This window comes from Catharus ustulatus, chromosome 8 (genome assembly GCF_009819885.2).
Source record: "Catharus ustulatus isolate bCatUst1 chromosome 8, bCatUst1.pri.v2, whole genome shotgun sequence".
In the NCBI taxonomy this organism is placed as follows: Eukaryota; Metazoa; Chordata; class Aves; order Passeriformes; family Turdidae; genus Catharus; species Catharus ustulatus.
Window position 1 is genome coordinate 2,373,295 of NC_046228.1, and position 27,033 is coordinate 2,400,327.

At 42.6% G+C, this 27,033-nt stretch overlaps 1 protein-coding gene across 2 annotated transcripts in view; it reads right to left on the reverse strand.

Annotated features, from left to right (window-relative positions):
- Positions 1-27,033, reverse strand: part of DOCK1 (dedicator of cytokinesis 1) — a 246,904-nt gene that overhangs the window by 12,619 nt on the left and 207,252 nt on the right. For both annotated transcript variants that reach the window (XM_033065521.1, XM_033065520.1), the window contains exons 40-50: positions 25,908-26,012; positions 23,965-24,106; positions 23,674-23,752; positions 23,259-23,343; positions 22,387-22,473; positions 18,908-19,084; positions 18,283-18,366; positions 14,096-14,233; positions 11,063-11,208; positions 7,701-7,899; positions 2,085-2,238 (exon numbers count right to left, since the gene is read on the reverse strand). In XM_033065521.1, the coding sequence (XP_032921412.1) occupies positions 2,085-2,238; positions 7,701-7,899; positions 11,063-11,208; positions 14,096-14,233; positions 18,283-18,366; positions 18,908-19,084; positions 22,387-22,473; positions 23,259-23,343; positions 23,674-23,752; positions 23,965-24,106; positions 25,908-26,012 (1,396 nt within the window). The remainder of the gene's footprint in view (positions 1-2,084; positions 2,239-7,700; positions 7,900-11,062; positions 11,209-14,095; positions 14,234-18,282; positions 18,367-18,907; positions 19,085-22,386; positions 22,474-23,258; positions 23,344-23,673; positions 23,753-23,964; positions 24,107-25,907; positions 26,013-27,033) is intronic.

The window sequence follows — 27,033 nt, forward strand, 5'->3', positions numbered from 1 at the left end:
ATGCCCCTGAACACTTCAGCTTTGCATTCTTTATGACATTTTTTCAATTAACAAGATTTAACTTCTTCCATGATAAAACTTCTGACTTCACCAAGGTGCTCCCAAGAGAATGTTGAGACTCATTTTGTTAGGAATAACCCAAATCCTTTGTTTCTTTGAACAAATCCTTGGAAGATCCATGGAAAGGCAGGTTTTCAGGAAACATCTGAGCAATGTTTTCAGCAGAGCTGGAGAGGAAACGAGGTGTGGAGACAACTCTGTACAGAGAACCTGGATGGAAGCCAAGTGTCCATGAGTTGTGTCCTGCTCTGCCTCTCCCCCTTTCCCTGCATTCCCAGCTCCTGCTCCAGCTGGAATTTCCTGCAGCCTGCCCATGGCACCTTCCCAACCTCATCCTGCTGAAGGCAGCAATAAATCCCTGCAAATGTGGGCAGAGCTCATAAAACACACCAGCAACGTGTTTGCATTCATCTGGCAACTGTTCAGTGGGACAACAAGGTTCTGTCCTGAAAAACAAAGGTTTGCCCAAATCTCTGATCTGTCCCAAAATTCAGTGAATTCAGGGAATACCTATTCTGAACAAAACCTCCAGGAATTCTCAGTGTTGGCCCAAGAAAATCTCTTTGCTGTGGATCTGTTCATTTCCTCAGCTGAACTAAACCCCCCTAAGATGGTCACTGTACAAATAATTCCCCCAAATTTCTGGTGTGCTCCCCTTATTCAGTGAAATTCGTTATTCAAGGTGGTTCAGCAGATGAGTGTGCTCTGATATTTATTCCTTGCTGGACATGTGCCACTGGGAAGATTTTGGAGCTGGCAAAGGATCATTTAAGGGACCCTTTTTCCACCTTACCCCAATGATCACATTTTACACTCCCTTCTCCTAAAGCTAACAGGCAGCCAGGATTGCTTAGCAACCCATTAACTGCTTTTAGCCAATCTGGGCTCTGAAAGAACTTCTTTATCCTAAAAAATTTTATCACTGCAATTCCTGAAATGATTCTGGACCGGTGCAATAAGATGATCTTATTTTATGTAACACCCACCAATCTCTAGCACAAAAATATTCTCAGAAATGCCTGGTAACTTCAGATATTTTTTAAAAAGAGAAATCAAATTAAGTGTTAATAAAATGTACATATGAACAAAAACTCCAATTAAAATATCTTTTGCAGGAGTATATATCCTCTAGTTCTCTGTATTCCCAGTTTTTAGCATTCTGGTGGTTTTTGGCTATAAAATTGTAAAGATGAGAGTTACAAGTTCATTGTAATCAAAATATTTACTTTGTGTGTCTGACTATTTAAGATAAAAAGTTTTAAAGTACCAAAACCAGTAAATAAAGCAGTGACCTTGATGAAACAAGACTTTTTTTCTGAACACTGATCATCTCTTTTCCTCCTTACTAACACTGAACTTTTGACCACTGGGGTAGAATTTGGTACATGTATCAAAAAAATCTTTTTTTGGCTTTTTTGTCACATGCTGGCAGCTGCAAACTCTGAATCACAGGTTTTGGGAGAGAGCACTGGGAAAGAAATAGGTGTTGGATTCTACCCAGCTCTGCAATAGGCTTTGCTGCAGACTGAAGCAAACAGATGATATTTTACAGAAAAGCTGACTGATAGCTGTCAATGCCAAACAAAAACTACTTCAAAAAGCCTGACCTTTATTTTCCCTTCTGGCTTGCACTCACAACATATCAAAGAGAAGTTTTTTTAATGTACAATTACAAAAAATATCGCTGTTGAATCCTTTATGCTCCAAACCACTCAATATGGGATCAAGTACAACATGAACGTTTGACTGGTACTCTGCACCTAATTAATTGTTAATGATTACTTGAAAAGAAATGGTTTCAGTGGAACGATTTTGCTTGCTTTTGTAAAATACTGAATTAATTTTTGCTGGCAAAGGTAAGAGGTTAAGAAATACCTGGTGGAAGATCTACCCTGGTATTTGTGCTGATCACCTGGAGACGGCGAAACGCAAACCAGGGTGTGGAGTGACGCTCCAGAGTGTGAAGAAAGGCTCAGGAAATGCATCTGCACCCTGCAAAGGAACTGATGTGGCAGGACACTTACTGGGCTGGATGCTGAAGGCGAGTTTGGTCCGAGGGGTGATGGGGGGAGGGCTCAGCTGGGAGCTGGGCGCGCCCGGGGACACGGAGAATCGCCGCTCGCTGGACATCACGTTCAGCACCTGGCTCTTGGGTCTCTGCGGCCTCAGGGGGCTGATCTGGGGCACCAAAGCAGGGAGAGGAATGCAGAGAAATCAGTGTCAGAGCTGGACTGCCATGGGTTGATGCTCAGCAGGATGAGAGCAGTGCTAACAGCCAGTGCTGGTGATTCCCAGCTCCAGGTCCTTCCCTCCTGCTCTGGTGTGCCGAGCTAATTCCCCAAACACTTGTTTAGTAACACCTGAGGAACTTTAGAGTCTCACACCACATTATACAGCACTCAAAATCATCACTTTTTCTCACACAGATCTACTTTCCTGTTAAAATTTATCTCTTTAACCACTTGCAGGTTCAGCTGTTCTGATGAAGACATCATCTGTCCACACCCACTTTCTTGGTGGCTCCTGACAGTGCTTATTATTTAATTCATTGAAATATCTCCTTTTTTGCTCTGGCTGCTTCATAATCCATTCAAATTTTTCATCAGGAACCCTCAAAAGATATTTGTAATCTGATGGGCAACTCGTGCTTTAGTTAAGGCAATTCTTTTTAGTTTCAATCTGAGCTCTAGTGATTTCCCCATTCACCACCCCCATAGTAAAAGGAATCACAGTGAAAAAAATGAAGATTTAATTTCAAACAGATTCCAGAAAATGGAGCAGCAGCCTGAAGCTAAAAGGGGAATTACTCCAAGGTGCTGCACTGGGACAAAACAGAAAGTGCCAGCAGCAATCCAGGCCTTTTCAAAGGATTTTGTCTTTTCCCAATGTTTGGGTTTCTATGAAGTATGTTGGAAAGGAGAAATCTGAAATTTTCTTTTCAGAAAACAAAGCCTAAAAGGCTTTGCATCAAAAGTTGTGCCTCTGAGACCCTTCTACAACAAATGAATGACCAAAAGGTATCGATCTTTTTTTTTGGAAAGTTCATCCAGACCTCAGGGTGACCTCCAAGAAATTTTTTTGATGCTAAAAATCAAATCCTACAGACTCCAAAGGTTTCTGTTTTCCACATCCTTTAAAGAATATTTTTAGTAGAATGGACAAGCAAAGCAATCACTTTTTCAGGGACACATAATTATAAAAAAGCAACTAAGGAAAACATGTCAGTTGGTGAGGGAAACACGCCAGAAATGAGAGAAAAAACAACTGGAGGCAAATCCCCAAAAACCAACTGGAGGCAAATCCCCAAAAAAACAGCTGGAGGCAGGACCCCAAAAACCAAGTTGAGGCAAATCCCCAAAAACCAACTGGAGGCAAATCCCCAAAAACCAACTGGAGGCAGATCCCCAAAAACCAACTGAAGGCAAATCCCCAAAAACCAAGTTGAGGCAAATCCCCAAAAACCAAGTGGAGGCAGATCCCCAAAAACCAAGTTGAGGCAAATCCCCAAAAACCAAGTAGAGGCAGGTCCCCAAAACCCAGCTGGAGGCAGGACCCCAAGTGAAGCCCCTCTGTAATTACTGAATTAAATGTGAATTTCTCCTGTGATTGACAACCCTGGCCTCCTCTGAAAGCTCCCCATAAATCACAGACCTGCTGAGGAAGGTGAGCTCTTGGGAGGCCACCAATCCATAATGAAGCCATTGCTAATTCTTCCTGGTCTAAGGGAGAAGATCAATGGCAGTGATGTTAGACAGCAGCAGATCAATAAAACACAGCCTGTTCTGATTTCCAGCAGCCTTGGAGTGCTCTGCAACCACCTGGCCTCAGAGCTGGGTTTGCTCCCAGCTCCTGGATCAAAGCACTAACAAGGACAATTTCTGCTGAAGATGTTGATGTGATACTTCAAATAAGGTAATAAATCTCTAGGAAATGATGAAGATATTCCTGATCATCTTCACATACTCAAGTGCTTAATTTATCTTTGTTGTTTTATGTAATTAAGGCCTGAGGTTTGATCAGTCATTAAATTCGTGGTGAGTGCAGTGAAATTTGGGGAAGAGTATTTCAACCATGCAATTAAACAGCCTCTGAATGCTCCTTCTCCATGCAAATCTAAAAGCTCCATGAAATAATTCTGCAGTTTTAGAATTTCCCCATGTTCTTCCATGATGATTCATTTGATGGGAAAAAAGAAGATCCCATAAAGGACTGGAAACACTCATTTCTTTAGACAACATCACTGTTGGGAAGAGCAGCAGGAGCTCTGCAGAGATGGGGATGGCCACTGGCATTCCTCTCATTTGATATTCTCTGGAAATTTGTCTTCTGCTGTAAAATCTCCAAATATTTCTGAAGTGAGAACTAAGAATCTGTTAAAAACTTCACCAAATAACTGAAATGTTTTAATTGAATGAGTGACAGCACAACGAGCTGTAAAATTCTCAGCAGAATGAATCCAGCATCTGCAATAAAAAATGTTGTTAACTAAAAGTATTAATTACTAAAATGTCACTTTATAAACTTTTCAAAGTTTAATTTCTATTTCTAGTCAAATCTGTACTCCCAACTTTTTTTTTTTTTTAATCTTTATTTTTTTTTCCTCTTCATTTTTAATCCAACAAATTTCTTTCTTCTTCCAAGCTCTTAATGCAGGAAAAAGCAAAATGTGTTTTTCTTCATAAAGCACAGTGGTCAAAGTGCTTTGGGAGTAATTTCAAATTTTAAAAAGTAATTTTAAAAAGGGAACTTGCACATGAATGTTGAACACTGGGAAAGCTGAATTCCTACCAAATTTCCCTTCACATCATTAGCAGGGGATGCCTCCAGCACACAAAATTTTAAAGACAAATTTTATCTTTAAACTCATCCTTGATATCATCTGTTCAAAATTCCAGAAGGCAGCAGTGGGAATTGGGCAAGCACTTGTGTAAACTGATCTCAAAAGAGTTTCTTCAGCTTCACCTAGAAATGAACCCCAAAAAACCCTCCCATCAAACATTCCAAACTGACTCAGTCCTCTTGGAGCTCATCAAGGCTTCTGCAGAGGCTGAAAAGGGAGAGTTTTTCTCTCAACAGCAAACTCCTTTTCATATTATTGATCTGTGGACTTGAAGAAGCTCAAAGTAACTGTAAGTAACCAGTTCTGACATTTAATTTCCCTCCCTGTCCATAAGCAGGGGAATATTGCTCACACCAGTCAGCCACTGAAAGCTCCTGACTGGGAAGATTGGAAAAACTTGAGCCAAACCATGTTGGGCTTTCCTGATTTTTGCTCCTCAGATGCCAAGTGGGAATATTCCCTGAGGGGTTATCCTGCCCTCTTTTCCAGCTACAATTTCCATTTTTCCAGTCCCAAACAAGCTTTTCCCATGTCCAAGACCCCTGAGAGCTGACAGTGACATCAGCTGCTCCCCAGCATCCTTGGGTGCTCCAAGTGACTCAGCTGCCCTGAGACACAATTTGCTGCTGCTGTGGCACCCCCTGAGCTCTGCTGGTCCGTTTGGGATGTGGGAGATGCCAGGGCAGGTCCTGCCATGGTGATCCCAGTCCTCAGTGAGTCACAGCACAGCTGCTGCAGGGTGCAAAGTGAAATGCAGAAAAATCATGGAAATCTGTGCAGTGATGCTCACCTGGCTGGAGGAAACTCCATTTAATCAAACCATGCCAAATTTATTGAAGTCAATGGAAAAACTCTTTGGTTTCAAAGGTGAAAAGCCTGAGACCCCCAGATAAGATTTTATTCTGGGCACATCAAACACAAGAACTCTGATTTTTCAGGATGTCCCAAGACATGGGGGAGAGAATAACTCATCTCTGGGTGGAAAAGGAGGGAAAAATCCAGAAAACAGAGAAAGTGGCTGAACAATTACAGTAGTTTCACGAATACAAGCCGCACGGATTATAAGCCGCACCCCCGGTGCCTCGACAATGTTGCTGTCTTTGTCAATAGATAAGCCGCACCCCGAATATTAGCCGCACTTTCGTTCGTCGCGAGAATCCGTGCGCAGCTTTCACAAATTGGCCAATTAGTAAGAGGATCGCGGCATAGCGGGCTTTACTGGCTCGGGGCGGGGCCAGGCAGGCTCGGCCCGCTCATGGTTGCCGACGGGGCCGGGTGGCCCAGCTCAGCGCCACGGCTCGGCGGGGCTGGCCGGGTGGTGCTGCCGCCGCCGCCGGGCTCGCTGGCCCCCCTCTCCCGTCAGCACCGCCCCGCTGCCGCGTTCGCTCGCCCGGCTGGCAGGGCTGCCGCCGCCGGGCTCGCCGTCCGCCCCGCTGCCGCTTTCGCTCGCCCCGCGCCGCGCCTCGCGAGCGCCGCGCCCGCCCCGCGCCGCGCCCGCCCCGCGGCGCTTTCGCGGCTCGCGGCGGCGCTTTCGCGGCTCGCGGCTCGCGGTTCGCGGCGGCGCTTTCGCGGCTCGCGGCTCGCGGTTCGCGGCTCGCGGCTCGCGGCTCGCGGTTCGCGGCTCGCGGCGGCGCTTTCGCGGCTCGCGGCTCGCGGCTCGCGGTTCGCGGCTCGCGGCGGCGCTTTCGCGGCTCGCGGTTCGCGGCTCGCGGTTCGTGGCTCGCGGCTCGCGGTTCGCGGCGGCGCTTTCGCGGCTCGCGGTTCGCGGTTCGCGGCGGCGCTTTCGCGAGCGCCGCGTTCCCTAGCCCCGCCGGCAGGGCTGCCGCCGCCGCCACCAGGCTCGCCGGCCGCCCCCTCCCATCTGCACCGCCGCCGCGTTTCCTCGCCCTGGCCGGCACTGCAGGCCCCCGCACCGCCGGGCTCCCCCACGCTGCTGGCCCCGATTATGCTGGGCTTCCCCCGCTGCCAGGCAGCCTAAATAATATATTCCTATAAATACCAAACAGAAAGAGTTAAAGGATCCAGTTATCACAGGTGAGAGAAATTGTTTCAAAATCCAATGCCAACAGCACAGCACCAGCAAGACTCTGCTGAGTGCAAAGCTCTACAAGTACTTGTGCAGATCTTGAAAAGAACATTCCATTTATTTCTGAGAGGCAATTTTAAACTCTTGGCCTCCAAACAGGTGTCCAGGCAGAGATTTGGAGGTCACAGTCAGTTCATGCTCTCTCTGCTCCAGCTTTAGACATCCCTGCTTTCAATTTCCCACCTCCAGCTCCTCAGGTTACCTAAGCCTTGAGGACAGTTCCAGTGAATTAAATCTAAGCCAACAAGAGAGGGTTTAAGGGAGATATGTCCTGGTTTTAATATCCTTACACACAGGAACTGCTCAGGATTTTCTGCTCCAAACAGCCCTTCAAGGACAAGAATGACCTTGGAATATCCCACCAAACACTGCCCTGCAGCTGAAATATGGGCAAATCCATCCCCATCTATTGGCAACCAGCAATTCCAAAGGCTGCTGGGATGGCAGCATTTATTTCAGCTGTGCTGTGCCATCTGCTCCTTTACCAAACAGCCCCACAGGGCTTTGGGTGAAGATTTTCAGAGGATCTTTCCCCCACTGTAAATCAAATCTGTATTTTGGACTCATTAGCATGTATATTAACACTGTGGTGTACCCCCTCTGAGTTATTTCTGGTCTACAAAGGAACTAAATGGTAAAAATCAACATTTTGATTTCAAAAGAGACAGAACATGGCTCAGAATTAGATAAAGCTTTCCTTGCTAATAAAGTTACCGTTTCTGAAAGGATCACTGCTTCAGCCTGCTGCAGAGAAATATCAGTAGATTTAAATTCTTTATCAAATATCTCTTGATGCTTGCTGTTCCTCTTCTCCTTCTTCTTTTCCTTTTTATCTTTATCTAGGTCATCCTTGTCCAATTTATCTTGTGACCTAGAATGCATCTTTTTTGGCAGGAGGGGCTCCAGCACGAACCTAAAGAAAAACGTTGTTGCTCAGATCAATAAAACGCTGTTTTCAAAACAACTCATTTTTATTTACATATTTCCCAAAGTCTCACTTGAGTTAATGAGGCTTTGCTAATCCAGGAAAACTCATTAGAGGGAGAAGGAGGGGGCAGAAGGTCACAACAATCATAATTGTCTTATAATAAAAATTACTGCAGAACTGCTGGAGAAGCGTTTCCCTGCTCTGCAGTAAATTTATTGGTTTCTGGCTGCACAAACTCCTGAATTTCACATAAAAAATGGGTTTCTCATTCAGCACTGCCACTCTCCATGCTGTGGCACCTGGAAACTCCAGTCCCACCCCCTTCCACTATCCCAGGGTGCTCCAGCCTGGCCTGGACATTCCAGGGATGAGACATCACTTCCAGAGATGCAGCACTCTTAGCCACACAAAGTATTTTTTATTTTATATCATGAATGAAAAAAACCCCCTAAGATCACACCTAGACAAGTTCACACTGGCAGATTTTAAGACTGTCCCAAACCACATTTCAAAACTAAAATCAACCCAAAAACTCCCAAAGTTCCACTTTTTAGCCCTGGAAAAGCTTTCCTCATGCCATGGGCTGCATGCAGGTACAGGCCACAATCTTTGCTGTGCAATTCCAGAGTATTCATATCTCAGCCAATTTGCAGTGACATTATCCTAATCCCCACCATTAGCAGCAATATCCCAAATTATTGTTATTTTTTGTTGTTGTTTCCACTCTGCACCAGCTCATTTGTTGGGAAGATGCTCAAGGCAGCACCTGCAACAGCCCCTGAGCCATTTCCCAAATGAATCCCATGGGTTGGGAACAAACCCACGAGTTTATTCATCCCATTCTACACACAGAGAAAAGGGAAGGTGACAATTGGTTCAGAACTGCAGTGACAGAGCCCAGAGCAGAGCCCAGCTCTCCCAGCACCAGGACTTCCCAGGTACCCGAGTTCTGTATTTTGGGCTGGGTGGTGCCAGCATCTCTGAGGCCAACCCTAAATTTACAAGAGGAATTTCCATCCTTCAATGATGAATTGCTTCCCTTCCAAGCACTATATTAGCACTATTAATTATTTGGATTATTAATGTGCTAAAATGGGTCAGCACACTGTGCTCCAAGTGGAAGCACTTTGGGATTGCCAAGAGCTGACAAATCCCACCAGGATTCTCCTGCTTCCAACCACTGAGTGCTCACATTTGTGTTTCTGTGTCTCATTTTAAACAGGGAATAAACCCAAGGCCCCTTTTCAAAGTCAGTTTTATTTATACACAGAGTTGGGAGTTGTAAAACACATCCTGTGTCAAAGTCTGCTTTGAGTCTCTGCTGTTGTAAAGCTCCAGAGCAGGAGCTGGGAATGGCATTAAATAGAAAGTGGTGATTTGGATAAGACACTCCTTTAGCTTTATGTTTAATTGTTTTTTAGCTTCATCTACATCCTCAAATTTAATTTATGAAGAGACATGGAAAGACAAGAGGAGAATGAACCATAAACCCCACCAACTCCAGCAGGAACAGGAGGGAACTTCTGCCAGGTGAGCAGTGCCAACCCATCCACATGATTTGACAGCCACTGGAATTTTTGAGGTCTTTCATGGCATTATTTACATCTAATGATTTTTCTTCTCCTCCTTCACTGATCAAACCAATGAGGGGTATTTTCAGGTCTTCTCAGTGACAGGAGTTGTTCATTCTCTTTTCCTGTATTGCCCTGGGCTCAGAGCTGCACCATGATTTCTGTGGGATCTTTATAAAAACACACTCTGAGGAGACCCAGATCCTCAAAATCTGCTACATGACACCTAGCACACCTAGCTGAGAGGTGAACCTGAAGGAAATCACACCCAATGAGAAAGTAAAATACATTTGAAGATTTTGAAGGCAAAACTACAAAGAGGAAGGGAAAGAACTGATATTTTTCTTCTGAGACAAAACAAAGTTGCTCACTTACTTGGGATGGTTCCACCCAAGTTCCAGCAAGACAGCTTTGCTCAGAATTATTCAAAACTCAGGATCTCTGTCCCACATTTACACCAATGTGAGAGAACATTCCAGAGGGCAGTAGAATGAGAGCTGAGCTCCTCCCAAATAAACCCTTTGCAATCAAGGCAGGCATCCTGTTGGTCCTTAGGTGCTGGATTTGATTTTACTCGATGCCCTTAGTCCCTAGGCAGTTATTAACTCCCCTCTGAAGGTGCACAGGAGTTTCCAGCACATCCCTGTAAATCAGCAGCCCTTCAGAAGGCTTTAAAAAACTGCTGCTTTGGTCAAATATTGCATTTCTGGATTACAGGGGTGCCTGAGGGGAGGAAGAGAGAGAAGGGACTTCTGAGGCTGCATGGAAAGCTCAGACAGCAAACAGATTATTTTGTTCTTTGAGGGATGTGACTGTGAGACAGGGCTTATCAACAGAATTCCCAGTTCTCATGTGAAATATCTTGATAAGTCTTGAAGTACAATCTTGCCATAAGCAGCTTTTCCTCTGGCAGGGGAAGTGAGCAGCAGTGATTGAGCAGTCAGGTAATCCTGAGCTGCTGGCACTGGGCTGGCTGCACAGCCAGCCTGCAGAGCATCCTGCTGCACTCACACCTGGGATACTCTGAAAGGGGAACTGATCTCCTCTTTGGGGATTCTGGTGCTCTGTGAATGCTTAGAGGGCAAAGAAAGAGCAAAATTGTGTTTAGGTAGGTTAGAGAATAGGAGACCTTGAGAGAAATGTCTGTGTAGGTGGAATTTTAGACAATATGAGGCTGTCATTAAAAAACACCATGGAATGGTTTGGGATGGAAGGGACCTTAAAACTCATGCAGAACCATGGGCAGGGACAGGTTCTGGTCACCTTCCACTGTCCCAGGCTGCTCCAAGCCCTGTCCAACCTGGCCTTGGACACTTCCAGGGACCCAGGAGCATCCACAGCTCCTCTGGGAATTCCATCCCAGCCAGGAATTCCATCCCAGCATCCCACCCACCCCACCCTCTGCCAGCTCAGAGCCATTCCCTGTGTCCTGTCCCTCCATCCCTTGTCCCCATCTCTCCCCAGCCCTCCTGGAGCCTTCTCCAAGTGAACCCCAGCAGATTCCAGCTCTGCTCTCTGGGAATGCTGAGCACCCCCAGCCCCCAGGGAGCAGCCCTGGCTGAGGATTCCCCACTCACCCATCAGAGCCAGGCCGGGAGGGGGTGCTGTCCGAGGACAGGGAGGACACGGAGGCCACGGACAGGGGCCGGGAGGACGAGGGCATGGTGAAGGATCTGACCATGGAGCGGGGCCGGCTGCCCCGCCGCTCCTCCAGGCTGGCCAGCTGCACAGGAAACACACAGCTCAGTGTTCTATCCCAAAAAAACCCTACAGACACATGGCAATGCCACAGCTCAGTGCTCCATCCCAAAAACCCCAGAGACACGTGCCAAACACACAGCTCAGTGCTCAACCCCAAAAACACCCCACAGACACATGGCAATGCCACAGCTCAGTGCTCAACCCCAAAAAAACCCTACAGACACATGGCAATGCCACAGCTCAGTGTTCAACCCCCAAAAAACCCTACAGACACATGACAATGCCACAGCTCAGTGCTCAACACCAAAAAAACCCCAGAGACACATGGCAATGGCACAGCTCAGTGCTCAACCCCAAAAAAACCCTACAGACACATGGCAATGGCACAGCTCAGTGCTCAACCCCAAAAAAAGCCCAGAGACACATGGCAATGGACAGCTCAGTGCTCAACCCCAAAAAAACCCTACAGACACAGGGCAATGGACATCTCAGTGCTTCATCCCAAAAAAACTCCAGAAAACCCCACAGCCACGTGGCAATGGACATCTCAGTGCTCCATCCCAAAAAAAACCCCACAGCCACATGGCAATGCCACAGCTCAGTGCTCCATCCCAAAAAAAAAACCCAAAAAACCCCACAGCCACGTGGCAATGCCACAGCTCAGTGCTCCATCCCAAAAACCCCAGAGACACGTGGCAATGGACATCTCAGTGCTTCAATCCCAAAAAACCCACAGCCACATGCCAAAGGGAGTGTGGGAATGCCGCATCTGAGTGATCAATCCCAAAAAAACCCACAGCCACGTGCCAAAGGGAATGTGGGATGGTTCTGCGGGTTTTCTTCCAGGTAGAGTTTGGTATCATTAATAAATCAATAAAAATCCATACCTCGTGTTATCATTAATAAATCAATAACAACCCATACCTCATGTTATCATTAACAAGTTAATAACAATCAATACCTTGTTAACCACAAAGAAACAGGTACTAAAGGAAATCTGCCTATAGGACTAGAAAGGCATATTTAGAAATATATATATTTACATTTATATATATTATATATTTATTTATATTTATTTTTATATTTAGAAAATATTTTTAGAAAATATTTTATATTTATATTTAGAATTTTAAGCATATTCCAATAATTCCTCTGTTCCAATGGTATTTCCATGCTTTTTTGCATCTTTATGTCTTTTTAATTTTTGTTTAAAAAAAATCTTTTTCCATATAAAAACCCCAATCTTTTTACATGTAATTCTTAATCCATCTCTGCAATCGTTGTGACTGCCCTGTCAATATACTTCAATGAAATGGACTTCATAAAAACACCAAAAAACCCAAAGTAAAAACCCAAGGAGAAAAACTTTATGTTGAAAGTATCAGGAGAGCCAATTTACAGAGTGATACCAGGTTAAGAAGAAAATACATGAAAGTTTTGGTTTTGTTTCAGACAATTTCAGAGTTCTGAATATTTCTCCAAGCTTTGTTAGTCATTAATAACTGATATATGCATAAAATAATTGAACTCTTGCAGTCAACAAATAAGAATCTCATGCTGTTTAATTACAGGTATATTTTCCACCCTGTCAACTACTGGTAAATTGGCCTTGTACAAGGAAGACAGAAGTGATAAAACTCCATCAATCCTGAAAATTCTTACTGGTGGGTAGAGTGAAATTAGAGATAACACCACTTTCCAGTCATCCTTGATGATGTAAATGGATATTAGTGAAGTGACTGACATGCAGGTATCATTAATGTTAATTACCTCTGCTCTCCCTGGGAATAAATTACTGTTTGAACTTTTTCCTGAATATATAAATTCCTAAGATGGGTTTGAAGGACCACAAACAGAACAGCAGTTAAAGGATACCATAAAGGCTGCAATGTTCCCTGTAAGATCTCAGTGTCCCCATTAAAAAAAGATGTCATTGCTATAGAATCCCAAATTATTTAGGGTGGAAAAGTCTTCTGAGATTGAGGCCCCATCCTCACCTTGTCCCCAGCCCAGAGCACAAATGTCACATCCAGGAATTCCTTGGACACCCACAGGAATGGGGACCCAAAGCTCCCTGGGCAGCCCTTTCCAGCCCTTTCCATGAGGAAATTCCTGCTGGTGTCCAACCTAAACCCCCTGAGCTGTTCCCTCTGCTCCTGTCCCTGTCCCTGTTCCCAGATCCCAAATCCCCCTGGTGTCCCCTCCTGGCAGGGACTTGTGCAGAGCCACCAGGTCCCCCCTGAGCCTCCTTTTCTCCAGGCTAAATATCTCACAATAGCACCCAATCCATGTAGTTCTGACTGAATTATCAATTCTGAATTAAAAAGCTGTTTGCTTTGTTTGTTCTGACCTTCACACTCAACACTCAAAAGCAGAATAAACCTCCATTAGAAACACCATGAAATTCTTGGCTTTCTCTTAAGGATGAAGCAGCAACTGGAAATAAGTTGCTGGAGTGAGAGAAGCATGAATTTCAGTCCTTCTAACCTGAAGTAGGAGCTGTGGTTTTCTTGCCTGTCAACATTCAATGCAGGTACAACCACAGAGCAGCACAGCCCTGCCTGCCCTACAGGAACTGCACCTGGGCAAAGGGGACATTCAGGAACAATCCTGCTAAGTGCCCATTTTAAAATTCTTTTTTGTAACCCAAATCCTTCAGAATTGAAGGATTATCTTGACTCTCAAGGAACAGAAGTTCAGAAATTGCTTGGAAATGAAAGCACCGAGGTTTCCTCAACATCTCTCATCTGCTCACATTCCATAATTTGATGACCACTGGGAATAATCAGGAATGCTGCCTCTACATTGCTTTTTTTTAATCAATGGAATCATCACACAGGAATAGAGAGTTGCTGTAATTTAAGGGAATTTAAGATATTGTGGAAAGGAGAAACTGGGAGGGCACTTACGATGGCGCGGACCCCGTACTGCTTCTCCACCTTGTCCTTCAGCTGCCTGAAGCACGCCTCCATCCTCTCATGGAAGGGCCTCAGGGCCTCTGTCACCTTCTCCCCATGGATCCTGATGCCTTCAGCCAGGAATGGGATCTGCAAAGCAGAATTTGGCTGCTCCACCCTGCCCAGCCCTTCCATAGCCAAGGGACGGGCAATGCTCCCACGGCAGGGAAAGAGCTCGTGCAGTAACAATAACATCAGTAATGAGGGCAGTGGGAATAGTAATTATAACACTAATAATAATTATAACAGCAATAATAATAAATGGTAACAATATATTAATAACAATAACAAAATATTTAAAAATACAAGAATTATTATTCTGATCACAGTGACCATCATCATTTCTTGCATATGATGCATGACAGGATCCAAACTCCTGCTCTCCAGGATTTCCCTTTTTTTTTTTGTTAAACTAAGTCCTTTAAATTTAATTCTGCCCTAATTCTGCCCAGAAATCCCCCACTGCATTTATCCCACAGCACAAACCCTCCTGTGATATTCCATTCTCAAGCTCCCACAGATTTTGTATTTTAAAACACCAAACTGATGAATGATGAGTCTCACACCAGGCTATTAATATCAAATCCTTTCCCAGTTCCATGAGGATAACATCCTGAAGAAGAAAATAGTTTATGTTTTCTTTAATAAATGCTCTTTCTAAAGCTGCAAATGAGCTCCATCCTTAGACAGATATATATTGCAGGGCAATATTTATTAATAAAACATACAGTTTTAGATGCTATATAGTTCTCCTTAGAAAAATTATTTTATTTTCTCTGGGAAGAAAACAGAAGAGGGAAAAAATTAAATTAATTCTCTTTTGTAACTGAAAATAATCATTTATCTTCAAGGCTTCTGTCAGAAAATATCCATGCCAGCACAGGATTATATAATTAGTTCCTAGTGTGGAGGTGTAGCTGACCTTTGGAAATGTTTTAAGAGAGACATTTTCATTCCCACAGCTATCCAGACACACCATTAGAGTTTTCTACCTCCAGCTCAGGAAAAATATTTCCTCTTCCAGGTCCGTTTCAGCCCACACAGTGCTCTGATTCTAACTCAGATATTCTCTGCAGCAATCAAGCTAAGAGGTTCCTTCTTAATAATTCATAATTAAATCATAATACTGATTAAAAACAGATTTTTCTAATAAGACTGAGAAGCAATCAGAAGGAGCAGCTTTATTAGTAAGAAGAATAATAAATACACAGATGAATTACAGATGAACAAACTTGAGAAATCCTATCAAGATGATTCTCTAAGATTTGGCATTATTTAAATGGACAGAGATGCTTCTCCAAAGGGACTACAAAGAGAAGAATAATGACTTTTTTTTTTTATTAATGTAGTGGCTTTTATTTACAACTATGTGGATTTGCACTTAACAAAAATTAAACATGAAACCAGAAAGTTTCCTGCTCTCAATAAGTGAATTAATTTCTGAATTTTCATAATTACCAGGCCACAGTGACCCTCCTGTTTTGCAGTGGTCACTTGGCTCATTTATTTTTAAAGAAATGCTGACATTGGAAATGGATTATTTTCTAAAAAACTGGAATTACCAAGGTGAAGCACATGAGGGGTCTGAGCTATGAGCTCAGACACATCTGAGAATGGACAGGAAATGCACTGAGGAACCTGTCCTGGGAACAGCCACCTCCAGGCTGGAGAATCAGGAAATAAATTACATTATTTGTAGGGAAAGGGGAAGAGGAAAGGGGAGGGGAAGGTGAAAGATGGAGATGGAGGAGGAGGATGATGAGAATGAAGAGAAGGAGAAGAAGGAGAAGAAGGAGAAGAAGGAGAAGAAGGAGAAGAAGGAGAAGAAAGAGGAGAAGGAGAAGAAGAAGGAGAAGAAGAAGAAAAAGAAGGAGAAGTAGAAGGAGGAGAAGGACAGGTTTGTTACTCTTTTACAGAAGATGAAATTCATGAATGTTCCATGGCTCAGCCACAGAAGAACATGAGGCTGCTCTGTCAGGATATTTGGCCTCCCTGTCCAAGACCACCCAATCTTTAAACATTTATCAAGTGCAGGAAGAACCTTCCAACTTCTTCTACCAACTTCCAAATTCCTCCTGTGTCTCCTTTCCAGACACAGGAAATGTGGTCATGACTGACAGGGACTTCCACACCTCCATGAATTGTTGTCAGATGAAGAATTTTGCCACATTCAGGATATTCCCAATTAATCTGGCCTTGGAGAAAGGGCATTTTCTTATTTCACAACCCTGTTCTTGGCTGATATTAAAATTTTATGAAGTTCCACTGCAACTTCAAATTATTCCCTGATTTGTTTTTCCCCCTTTTATTTTTTAAATCTTGATCTGCTCGGCTGAAAAGAATGAAAAAAAAAATGACATTGATTTGAATTATTAAACTAATCTTTGAAAACAATCTTTCAGAGCAAGGGGATCATAAACTATGAGCACAAAACCTGAGTTTGGTATGCAGCAGTTCCTTCATCTCTGTAGAAGGAGCACAAGGTTTTGATTTGCTGTGGTATTTTTCTGTTTTGCTGTGCTGTAAATACTTTAGCTAAATGCAGAGTGACTAATGTCATCAATCATTCATTTCTCTGCCTTAATTCCAATCAATCATTTCATTATCTTCATGTTAAAATGAAAGATCAGCTTGAAATGGTGCAGTTGCATGGGAACATTTTTTTTTTGCCTAAGCTGGAAAAGCACCAAGAAGGACCAAAATGGACATTGCTCTGCTAATGGAATTCATCTGAATTAATAACAGACAGAAACAAAATGTGCACTTGAAGTCAGCAGGAATTATAAAGGATAATATCCTGAATTCCACAGAAAGAGGGAAGGGGATGAAAAAATGAAATTTAACTGGTCAGCTGGTAATACAATTGTCAGGCTCCTGTTTCATATCCTCAGATTGATTTATGCAGCAGGGAGAGAATTCCATGTGATTACAGAACTCCAAGCCCCACACTGCTGAAAAATGAAATCTCCTTTTTGCTTTGCATCACTGCCAGCCCAGGATGAATTGAGCCCTTCCAAGGCTTCCATACACATCCCAACATCTGGGAGCTGAGTCCCACCTGGCTGAAACTGAAGTAATTTGAGATGAATTTTAAATTTTAGGCTCCCCTAAATGTGTATGAAACTCCCAAGGCAACTTAAAAGCATTGAAAGGGCTTTTAGTGAATCTTATTTTCAGATATAAAAATAAGTGTTGGTCCCTCTTCTCTATTTTCATGGTTCCTGTTGTTTTAGAAGTACAAAACTGATGTGTTTAAAAGCCCTGAATAATAAAAATACAGTGTGATCAGCTGCCAGAGCTATTTTCAATTTGTAATATTATTTTAATACACAAGTGTCACCAAAGTGAGCCCTTGCTTTGCTGAGGGAAAGTGTGTTTGGAATTCATTTGAAGTATCACTCTCAGAGGCACAGACACAGAGCTGACACCAAGACAGTCTGCTGGGACCAAATTATTTTCCTCTATAAAACTTAAAGCTTATAAAATCTAATCTTATCTAAAAGCTCACAAGAAAATAAAGGAAAAAATGGGGTTTTTTTCCAGACCAAAGGACTTTTAATTCACTGATAGTTTTATGGTCTTCAGAGGATATTTTATTTTTGAATTCTGTAGCTTTGGTTCTACTACCTCTAAGATTGAAATCTACAGAAATGTAAATTATTCCCTTTATTATAAAGACAGAACTGAATATGAAAAGATTCACTTTTTTCTTCTGTGGGAAAAAAACCCTATTTCCAATCAACCTGGTATTTTTTTAGTTATTATAAAATTATTCTGAGACCATAGAAAAATGTTCAGTATGTGTCTATGGAACAAAATTGGAATTGTCTCTTTTTTGCCCTGAAAAATATTTTCTCATCTGATACAGATGGGAGATTGTCACTTACTATGTTTAAAAAAAAAAAAAAAGAAAAAAGAAAAAAGAAAATATCTTGGTCATATTTGTTCTCTGCAAGTTTATCAAAATGAGCAATTATGTCAGGTTTGAAAAGATGAACTTTAACTGAAGCTCCAAGACAGATTTAAATGGCAACAAAATGTATCCAAGGTGAGGATAATGTCTGAATTTCCTCCCAAGTGACACCCAGCTGCCTTTCCACAGCAGCTGCCTCTGCCAAACCTGACTTCAAGTTTTTTACCTGCCAAGCAATCAGATCCTTCAGCTTCTCAATCTTGTCGTGATCCTCTGGATGCTCGTGCATGTATTTCTCAGTAAAAAAAGCCTAATTGAGAGAGAGAGAAATGAGCCATGATTTCAGAAAATGAAACATCTACTACCAGAGGAATGAGCTGCAACCAAGATAAATTGATCAGCTCAGGAATTCTGCCAAGTAACAGCTACAAAGTGAAAATGATGGAATCACAGGATCACAGTGGTTTGGGTTGGAAAGGACCTTAAATCCCACCCAGTTCCCCCCATCCATGGCAGGGACACCTCCCAATGTCCAACCCCAATGTCCAACTTGGCCTTGGGGAACCAGGGGCAGCCACAGCAAATCTGGGAATTCCATCCCAGCCCATCCTATGGAAAAATTCCTTCCCAAAATCCCATCTAACCCAACCCATTGTCAGCTAAAGCCATTCCCTGTGTCCTGTCCCTCCCTCCTTGACCCCAGCCCCTCCCCAGCTCTCCTGGAGCCCCTTCAGGCTGAACAACCCCAGCTCTCCCAGCACAGCTGCTCCATCCCTGCTCTGTCCTTGTCCCTCCTGGCTGGGAAGGGCCATTCCCAGGGCAGGGAATGCTGACAGAATTCCAGCAGTTACCTTCTCGTAGTTGGCGAAGCCGCCCATGACTGCAGGGTCCACGATGCCATTGAGCAGCATGGACAGGGGGTTGATGGGGAGGTTGGGGTCATTCAGATGCTGCTGCACCATATTGTTGATCTTATCATTGGTCAGCTGCATGGTTTCAATGGCATTTTCCAGAGGGCTGATCTCCACCTAAAAAAAACCCAAACAAAAGGAGATTTTATCACAGGTCAGAATTTTTAAGGTGCTCAGCAGGCAGAAACATCCCAGGCCTTTCAGATTGTGAGATTTTTGACCAGCAGTGAGCAGAAAGGTTGATTTGAGGCACTGAGGTGTTTGGGATCTCAGGGCTGCAGTAACTGATAGGATGCTGGGTATCAGTGGAGGAAGGTAACTGCATTTTGCTGCTGCAGGAGGGATTACATCCCTGCACAGCACCCAGAAAGGCTCTGGCAGCAACCACGTGAGGTTTTTTTGGAGGATTATGGAGAACATCAGAGATTAAGGGTTGGTGAGTTTTAGCAGCACAAAGAAGATCCAGCTTAACGTAACAGTAAGAAAGAAATGATAACTTTAACGTGGATTTTCTGGTGGCAAATGTAATCCTAAGCTGCTCAAAAATCAAGAAGATATTTTTGCAGTGATTATTTTGGTGTATTTCCAAGGACATCGACTTGCATATGTTGATGAGATGACATCTAAACGATCTGCTGTGATTTTTCCCAAGAGGTCACATTTTCTTCAGTATTTCTGAGTATTGAGAACTGAAGAGAGAAATTTTCTTTCTACTTCAATGAAGAGAGTCCTCAGATGCCTTCATGGGGTGAATTAGCTCTTATGCTAAAACTTGCTTTATTTTAATTGACTGACCTCCAGCTACAAAAAACAGTATTAAAATATTTTAAATATTAGTGAATGGGCTGAGAATCAGCAACTTGCAATGACCCAGAGTGTAGAGTGTCCTCACTGGAAGCCACAGCCTGCTTGTATTAAAAAAATGATGTGGCAGGGAGAGGAAAGGAAGGTTAATTGAGGCCTGTGAGGAAAATGCAAGTGTATATTTGATTACAGCCTCATTTACATAAATGCTACATAAACAAAGCAGCACTTCTACCTGGCTATCAGTTGCTTACCCTGTTTCTGAGAAGCACTTATAATCAAATCTCTTTAGTTGTTACTCTTACACCTGCCAGCTGATTACATCAAGGATGTTTTAATTAGCATTTTGAGCAGCCTTGCCTGCTGAACTCTTGTGGAAGGCAGGGAAGGAGCCTGGTGCTTGTGCTGGGAGCAGGGAGCAGGCCAGGCTGGGACAGAGCCCAGCGTGCCACAGGGACAATCTGGACTGGGGAATGAAGCCACACTCAGCATTGATTGGGCAAGAACTGCTGGGAACATCACAGGCTAAATTTAGGATTCTGTCATTTGTATTAATGGCCTTATAACTATGCAATAATGTGTTGATGAACCATTGCTTTTAAAGCTCTTGAGCATCTCCAGAAATTAGCACTCATTGAGCTGACAGCTTTTTGACTTTTCTGTAGCAGCAATCATGGCTTTCTTTCTCATTCTCCTTTCTTTCACTACTCTTGTAACACTCCCTCTAATTTTTTAAAAGCAGATGGAGAATTGCAGTTGCCATCTCACTACTACAAACTGGGCTTTGGAACCTGGTGAAAGCTCTTTATGACAAGTGTAAATTCTGAGCCTTGCTCCCAGTGCTTTCCTGACTCTGGGCACTCCTCACTCTGGCCAGGGAAAACAGGAATTACATTCTCCTGAGACATTTGCACCAGTACAAAATCCCAAGATAAAAACAAAACAGACATTAGCATTTGTGCTTTTTAAACTCAAGTGTGATTCAAAATCTGATTTCTAATTCCCTGGCTGGTCTCAGCAAATTTCTCCCCTACAACTTCTTGTGTCCAGCTGAATAACAGCTACAGACACAGATACAGAACAACAAATGCTGGCCCCAAATTCCTGGCAGATAATGAACAGATTGCAAAGGTTTAGGTAAAAGTGCTCAGAAGGAATTTGAAAAGCCAATAGATTTAAAGCAACTCTGCATGTTCCTGTGGCTTATGCAACATAATACAGTGCATTTATGAAATCACTCCATTCTCTCAGCACTGATTTGATGCACTCTCACCTCTCCCTTTAACGACATTCCAGTTCCATCAATAAAATATGAAACATGCAGAGCTGCTGGAGTATCCTGGTGCTTAGCAAGGGATCAATAATATCTGTATCCATAATCACAATTTAGCATTACAGGGATGTAAACCCTGTGATCCTCCTTGCAGCATTTTAGCTGACAGGGATCTTGAGGAAAGTCAATACCCATTTTGTAGGAGCTGTGCCAGAGGAGGTCAGAAGTTATCTGTAGCACTCTTCCCACATGTTATTAAGTTCCATTCTGCTCTCATTTCTCAGCTATGCAACCCATACAAGCCTTGCTCCCAAAAGGCTGACAGAAGCATTCTCCCAGGATTTGTGCCCATTTTGATGCCAGGCAGAGCATGAAGGGTGAACACAAAGTGCCTGTCAGGCTCTGCTCTCTGCTCATCAGGACTGCCATCAGATCTGCCAGCCTTTACAAACAGCACTTCTTGCCATCATGAAGATAAATACAATCTTCTCCATCAGGGTTATATTGAAACTACGAAATTCATTAAAAATTCAATGTGTTTTATTCAGCTGCCTATTACTGTCACACATCACATTCATATTCTGTTACTATAGATACCATAGTAATTTTCTGCATTACTTCTGTTCATCCAAATACAACTGTCCAACATAACCTCAATGGAGCAATGAAAAAGGTTTTAATTAATCATATGCAAATTGTTCTTTTCCTTTAAAAATAAGCCTCACAAGAGAGATTTCAAAAACGCAGTAACAATGTTTTTATTGCTACTTAAAAATTACAGCTGCATAAGAATAATTTAATCTTAAAGGCGTTTAATGGATATGTCTTATCTAAACAGTCTAAATGGCTGAACAGAGAAATGAGTAATTTGGAGTTACTCTGTGAGGTTGCTGAGGGTATATTTAGCTAAATATGGAGAAGAAACAAAAACAACCTTTAACCACAAGTGGTAAGAAATGCAGACATACAATGCCTTTGATTATTGGGGTATTTTGAATTAATGGCAATCAAAGCATCCAGATCCTCTTTTATCAAGTTCAGGCCAGATTCTCTGGTATGGAGCAGGGTTTCCCTACATCACCTCAGCTCTCTGTTCTTTCTAGGCACCTGCTGAGAGACACAAGTGCTTTCTAAAAGGGCTGAAGGCCTTGGAGGGCTGGGAATGAAAAGCATTGCCTGAGTCACCCTCAGTGAACACTCAGCAGGTTCCCTCAGCATGTGCCAGGGACAATCCCATGGATTCCTTGTTCACAGAACTAAGCACTGAGACACACAAATGCCCCCTGGCTGAATAAAACCCCATTTTTTTTACACAATCTCAATAAAGCCAAGCTGATCTTACCATGAAAACAGATTTGACTTCAAACCACCTGAGGATCCCTGGTAGTTTATAGGCTGTCACGTAGATGGTTCTCTCAATCCACATGTTCTGCAAGGGGAACACAAGTGTCACATTGTCACTGGAGACAGCTGGGACCCCGAACAAAGCCCTAAAACATCATCCCAGGACAAGGATCAAGGTATGGCAGATGTTACAGAGCCAGGGGGGATTCCAAATGGAAGATGGAGCAGCAGTGATTTAAATCTGGATGTGACTCAGCAGGGAACAACTGCTCCCTTTCTGAAGGAAAACACCATGGAAGGATCCCCTGGTTTTACTGGATGTTCATGGAATCCCAGAATGGTTTGGGTTGGAAAGGACCTTAAAATCCAGGAGCAGGGACAACTTCTGCTCCAGCCCCAATGTCCAACCTGGCCTTGGACACTTCCAGGGATCCAGGGGCAGCCACAGCTGCTCTGGGCACCCTGTGCCAGGGCCTCCTCACAGCACTCATTTTATTGATTGTTAGATGAAACAAATGGTTTAGTAAAAACAAAAAACCAAAAAAAACCCAAAAGGTATTAGTGACAAAAGACTTTCAGATGCCTAACTGGAATTTTCATGGCAAGACAAGTTTCAGGTGTAACAATTTAAAATCCTTTCTCAGAAGAGCTGTTTTTACAAAATAAATACAGCTTTGCCCATTTTTGTTTCCTATTGGTATAAACGAGAACATGATAAATTGGCTTAATTAACTTTCTATGAAAAATAATCCCTTTAAACCTAGAATTTATTTCTCAACAAGCAAAAGATAATGAATGGCTCAGATGCTCAAAATAGAGGGGGATAAACAAGCAAACCCAAAGTGGTTTATTTTCTTCCTAATTTCTTACTGCAAATTCGTTGTCTGGGTTTTTCTCTCCTTTTCGAACAGGGCGCGAGTACTCAAAGCGTTGGACTTCATTCACCCTGTAGAAACTGAAAAGAGGGAAAAGAATCATGGAATCACACAATGGATTGGGTTGGAAATGACCTCAAACATCATCCAGTACCAAGCCCCAAATGCACAATGAAAATCAAATTTTGTCAGTTTAGGAATTGATATAAATTCTAATATTAGAGGAAGTTTATGGACAAATATGGGATCACTGTTTTCCAGTGGGTTGGAATGCGTGCCAATGCTAAAAATCACCATTAAACGGCCTCACAATGCCCACCCTCCATGGCTGTGAAGAGATTCACTATCCAACAATAATTTATGTGTTATAAAGGGGAATGAGAAAACGACAAAACCCAACCCAAACTCACCTCACGATTTGTTCTGACACTGGCCTGTGAAATTTGGAGGGTAAATCCAGTTTGGGTTTTACAGTGAAGCACTGAATATCTGAATTTCGGGGGTTAAGAAGTGAAAAGGGAATTTCAGTCACACCGAGCAAACAGCTCAACAGAACACATACACAAAAAAGGACAAAAATCCAAAATTTGTGCGTTACACCCGTCAGGGCACAAGTGCAACAGGCTGGCCATAAATGCTTGACCTGAGCTGCTGGTTGTACTGGTTGTACTGGTTGTACTGGTTGTACAGCCCAAGGATACACTGGCCAGAGGAGGTTTTGATGTCATCTCCAGGGGGTGACGTTGTCTTCATCTTCTCGGCGTTGGGGAACTGCGTCAGCAGCCGCACCTCGAAGTCCTCGCGCCGCTCGTACTCCTTGCCCCGGTAAATGAACACTTTGTTCTGCAAACAGAGGCACCCACAGCTGGCACCAGCTCCCCCAGGGCAAAAACCAGTGCTCCCAGTACAGAACTGGGTGTCAGAAGCGCTGACACCATCGCTGTTAGCGCTTCTCAGTACGTGAAGGACTTCTACTCCTCGCATTGTGTCGTAATCAATACTTTATCAATAATTTTTTATCACCTCCAATTCCATCCTGGGATCATTAAGCCCACTTTTACCTTCAGGTATTTTTATAAGCCACACTAAAATCACCTCAAAACACAATTTCAAGGATCTGTAACATTGGTGGCCATTGAAAATATATTAAGAGAAATTATTATTGAATCCAACATGTCTCCTCCACCTTCCATGGCTAATGATGGAATGGATGCCAATAAATAAACTGAGTTAAATATAAACATTTATCCAAAGGCACTTAAGTGATCAAATAAGACTAGCAGAGAAAAACAGAAACATAAAACAATGCAGATTTGAGGAGGAATACCCAAAAATACTTACTCTTATAAAAAGACTCACATTAATGTCTTAGATTTTTGCCATTATAAACTCTAAACTTTTTATAACTGTAAGTTTATTGTATTTGTAAGCATTGGTTTCTTCTTGGCCAATAAAGAAAATTAAGAGATATTTTATACAGTCCCTTTACATGCTGAGTTCATTAAATTCTAAAGGAAAATGTAAAAGACAACTTGCATATTTTTAACTGATCAAACATATTAAAGCAAGTTTGGATAAAATTTGCATCTGAATATGTTTAACCTCATTACTCATCTCAAAATGAATGCTTGGTGAAAAAATTATACAGCACTTATTTTAAAAAGGGTGTTTTGACTGGGGGTAGGAACCTGGAGTTGTTCACATTTGCCCAGTTGGGTTTAATTCTGCAATGGTGCCTTTTGAAAAGCTCAGTAGGGGAAAGAAATTAGAATAATAGATGGCTAAGGAGCTTCTGGATAACTGTAATTTATGTATATACATTTGTAATTCACAGGGAATGCTGGAATAGAGGGAAAAGTGAGGATTTTCTCCATCAGCAGGGCACTCTACAGCCTGGTTTTCAGAGGGCAAATTGGGAAGGAATCCATTCCTGTGAGGTGGTGAGGCCCTGGCACAGGATGCCCAGGGGAGTTAACGAAATAATAATGGGTTATGGAATTATTAATGGCTTAGAGAATCGTAATACAGATGCAATTCAGACGTGTTATAGCCCTACTTTTCTTCAGCCACTAATTCAACCCATAAAAATCCTAATATTAGTGAAAAAATCCTTAAAATGTCACTAAATCTGTGATCCTGGCACCAGCCAAGTGACACAGGTCTTAAATTGGCACATGACCCAGACAAATCAATGATAAAAATTATTACTAAAGGTGTCACCACACACACCTTGATAGTCAACTTCATTATAGTGAGAGTGCTGGAAAGGACACTCACCTGAAAACAGTCACACACAAAAGGCTTGTCTACCATGCTCATATATATATATATATATACTATATATATAAATATACATTAACCTGCCAGGAAAAATGTCACCATTTCAGATGGTTATGACCCCGAGTGATGGATTGGGTCATTTATCTTCATTTCTAGTGATACCCTGAAGAAATAGAAAGCACTAAATATGTTTGAAGAGAAAGTTTTCTACTAAAATTCAACTATTCCAGCTTAAAAACCAGCAAGGAAGAACCAGTGTTTGTTTTATACACCTAAAAAGCACCTGTCAGTGTCAGGCAGGTTTCTCCAAGCCAAGGGAAATTTCCAGAGAAATAAACCTCTGTGGGAACAGGTGACCACTTACCCTTATGAACGTTGGGAATCCCTGGCCATAGTATCCAACAGCAAAATAATCAGGTTTTGGTCGTATCACCTTCACAATGTTTTCATAGAACTGGGCTTGTTTTCTCTGCAAAATAAACAGGAGGGATTTGAATGGGCTTTTAGGAGATTCCTTATACTTAAGATCTTGTGTGCATCTCTAATTTAAAGATGTTTCATTCCCTTCTTTTTTTCCCCATCTTTCTATCAGATTCATGGCATTATTTGGAAATACCAGCCTTGATTTTTCTACTCATCATGGTGAATCTGACTGTTCCCAAAGGAATACTTCAATTTTGATGAGTCTTATCATGGTGAACCTCATTGTTCTACAACCAGTATCTCCATTTTGATGAACTTCATCATGGTGAACCTCTTTGTTCCATATCCAGTATCTCCATTTTGAAGAACTTCATCTTTGTGAACCTCATTGTTCCATTTCCAGTATCTCCATTTTGAAGAACTTCATCCTTGTGAACCTTTTTGTTCCAGATCAAATATCTCAATTTGGATGGATCTGATCTTGATGAACGCCACTGCTCCATATCCAGTATCTCTATTTTGATGAACTTCATCACTGTGAACCTTTTTGTTCCATTTGCAATATCTCAATCTTGATGGCCCTCATCTTGGTGAACCTCACTGATTCCCATCCAGTATTCCACTGGCAGTGAAGGTCAGGAATCTGCACAGCAATCTGAAATTCCAGCTGTGACACTTCTGATGGCGAAACACTGGAAGGATGAAGCTGCACACAGCTCATCCCAACAGTGCTGACTTGGTAGTTTTGGGTTCCTACATATCATTACATGCTCCTACCACTCCTCTTCCATATTTACAGCCATGAATTTGCATATGGAAAGCAGGCAGTTGAGAATTACAGGGAAATGTAAATTTTGGAATAAACACACGCATGTCAGACGCCATCTGCTTTCAATGCCGAGCTCTTCTTTATCTCTAATGATGAAATAATAACAAATGAGCAGCTTCAGAAGATCTGTTCATTAACTTATTTTTAGTCTATTATTTCTGCAAAGAGAATGACTTTTGATCTGGGGGGAGTTTTAGTGCTGCTCCCACATGACAGATAACAGTAAATGGCACCAAGA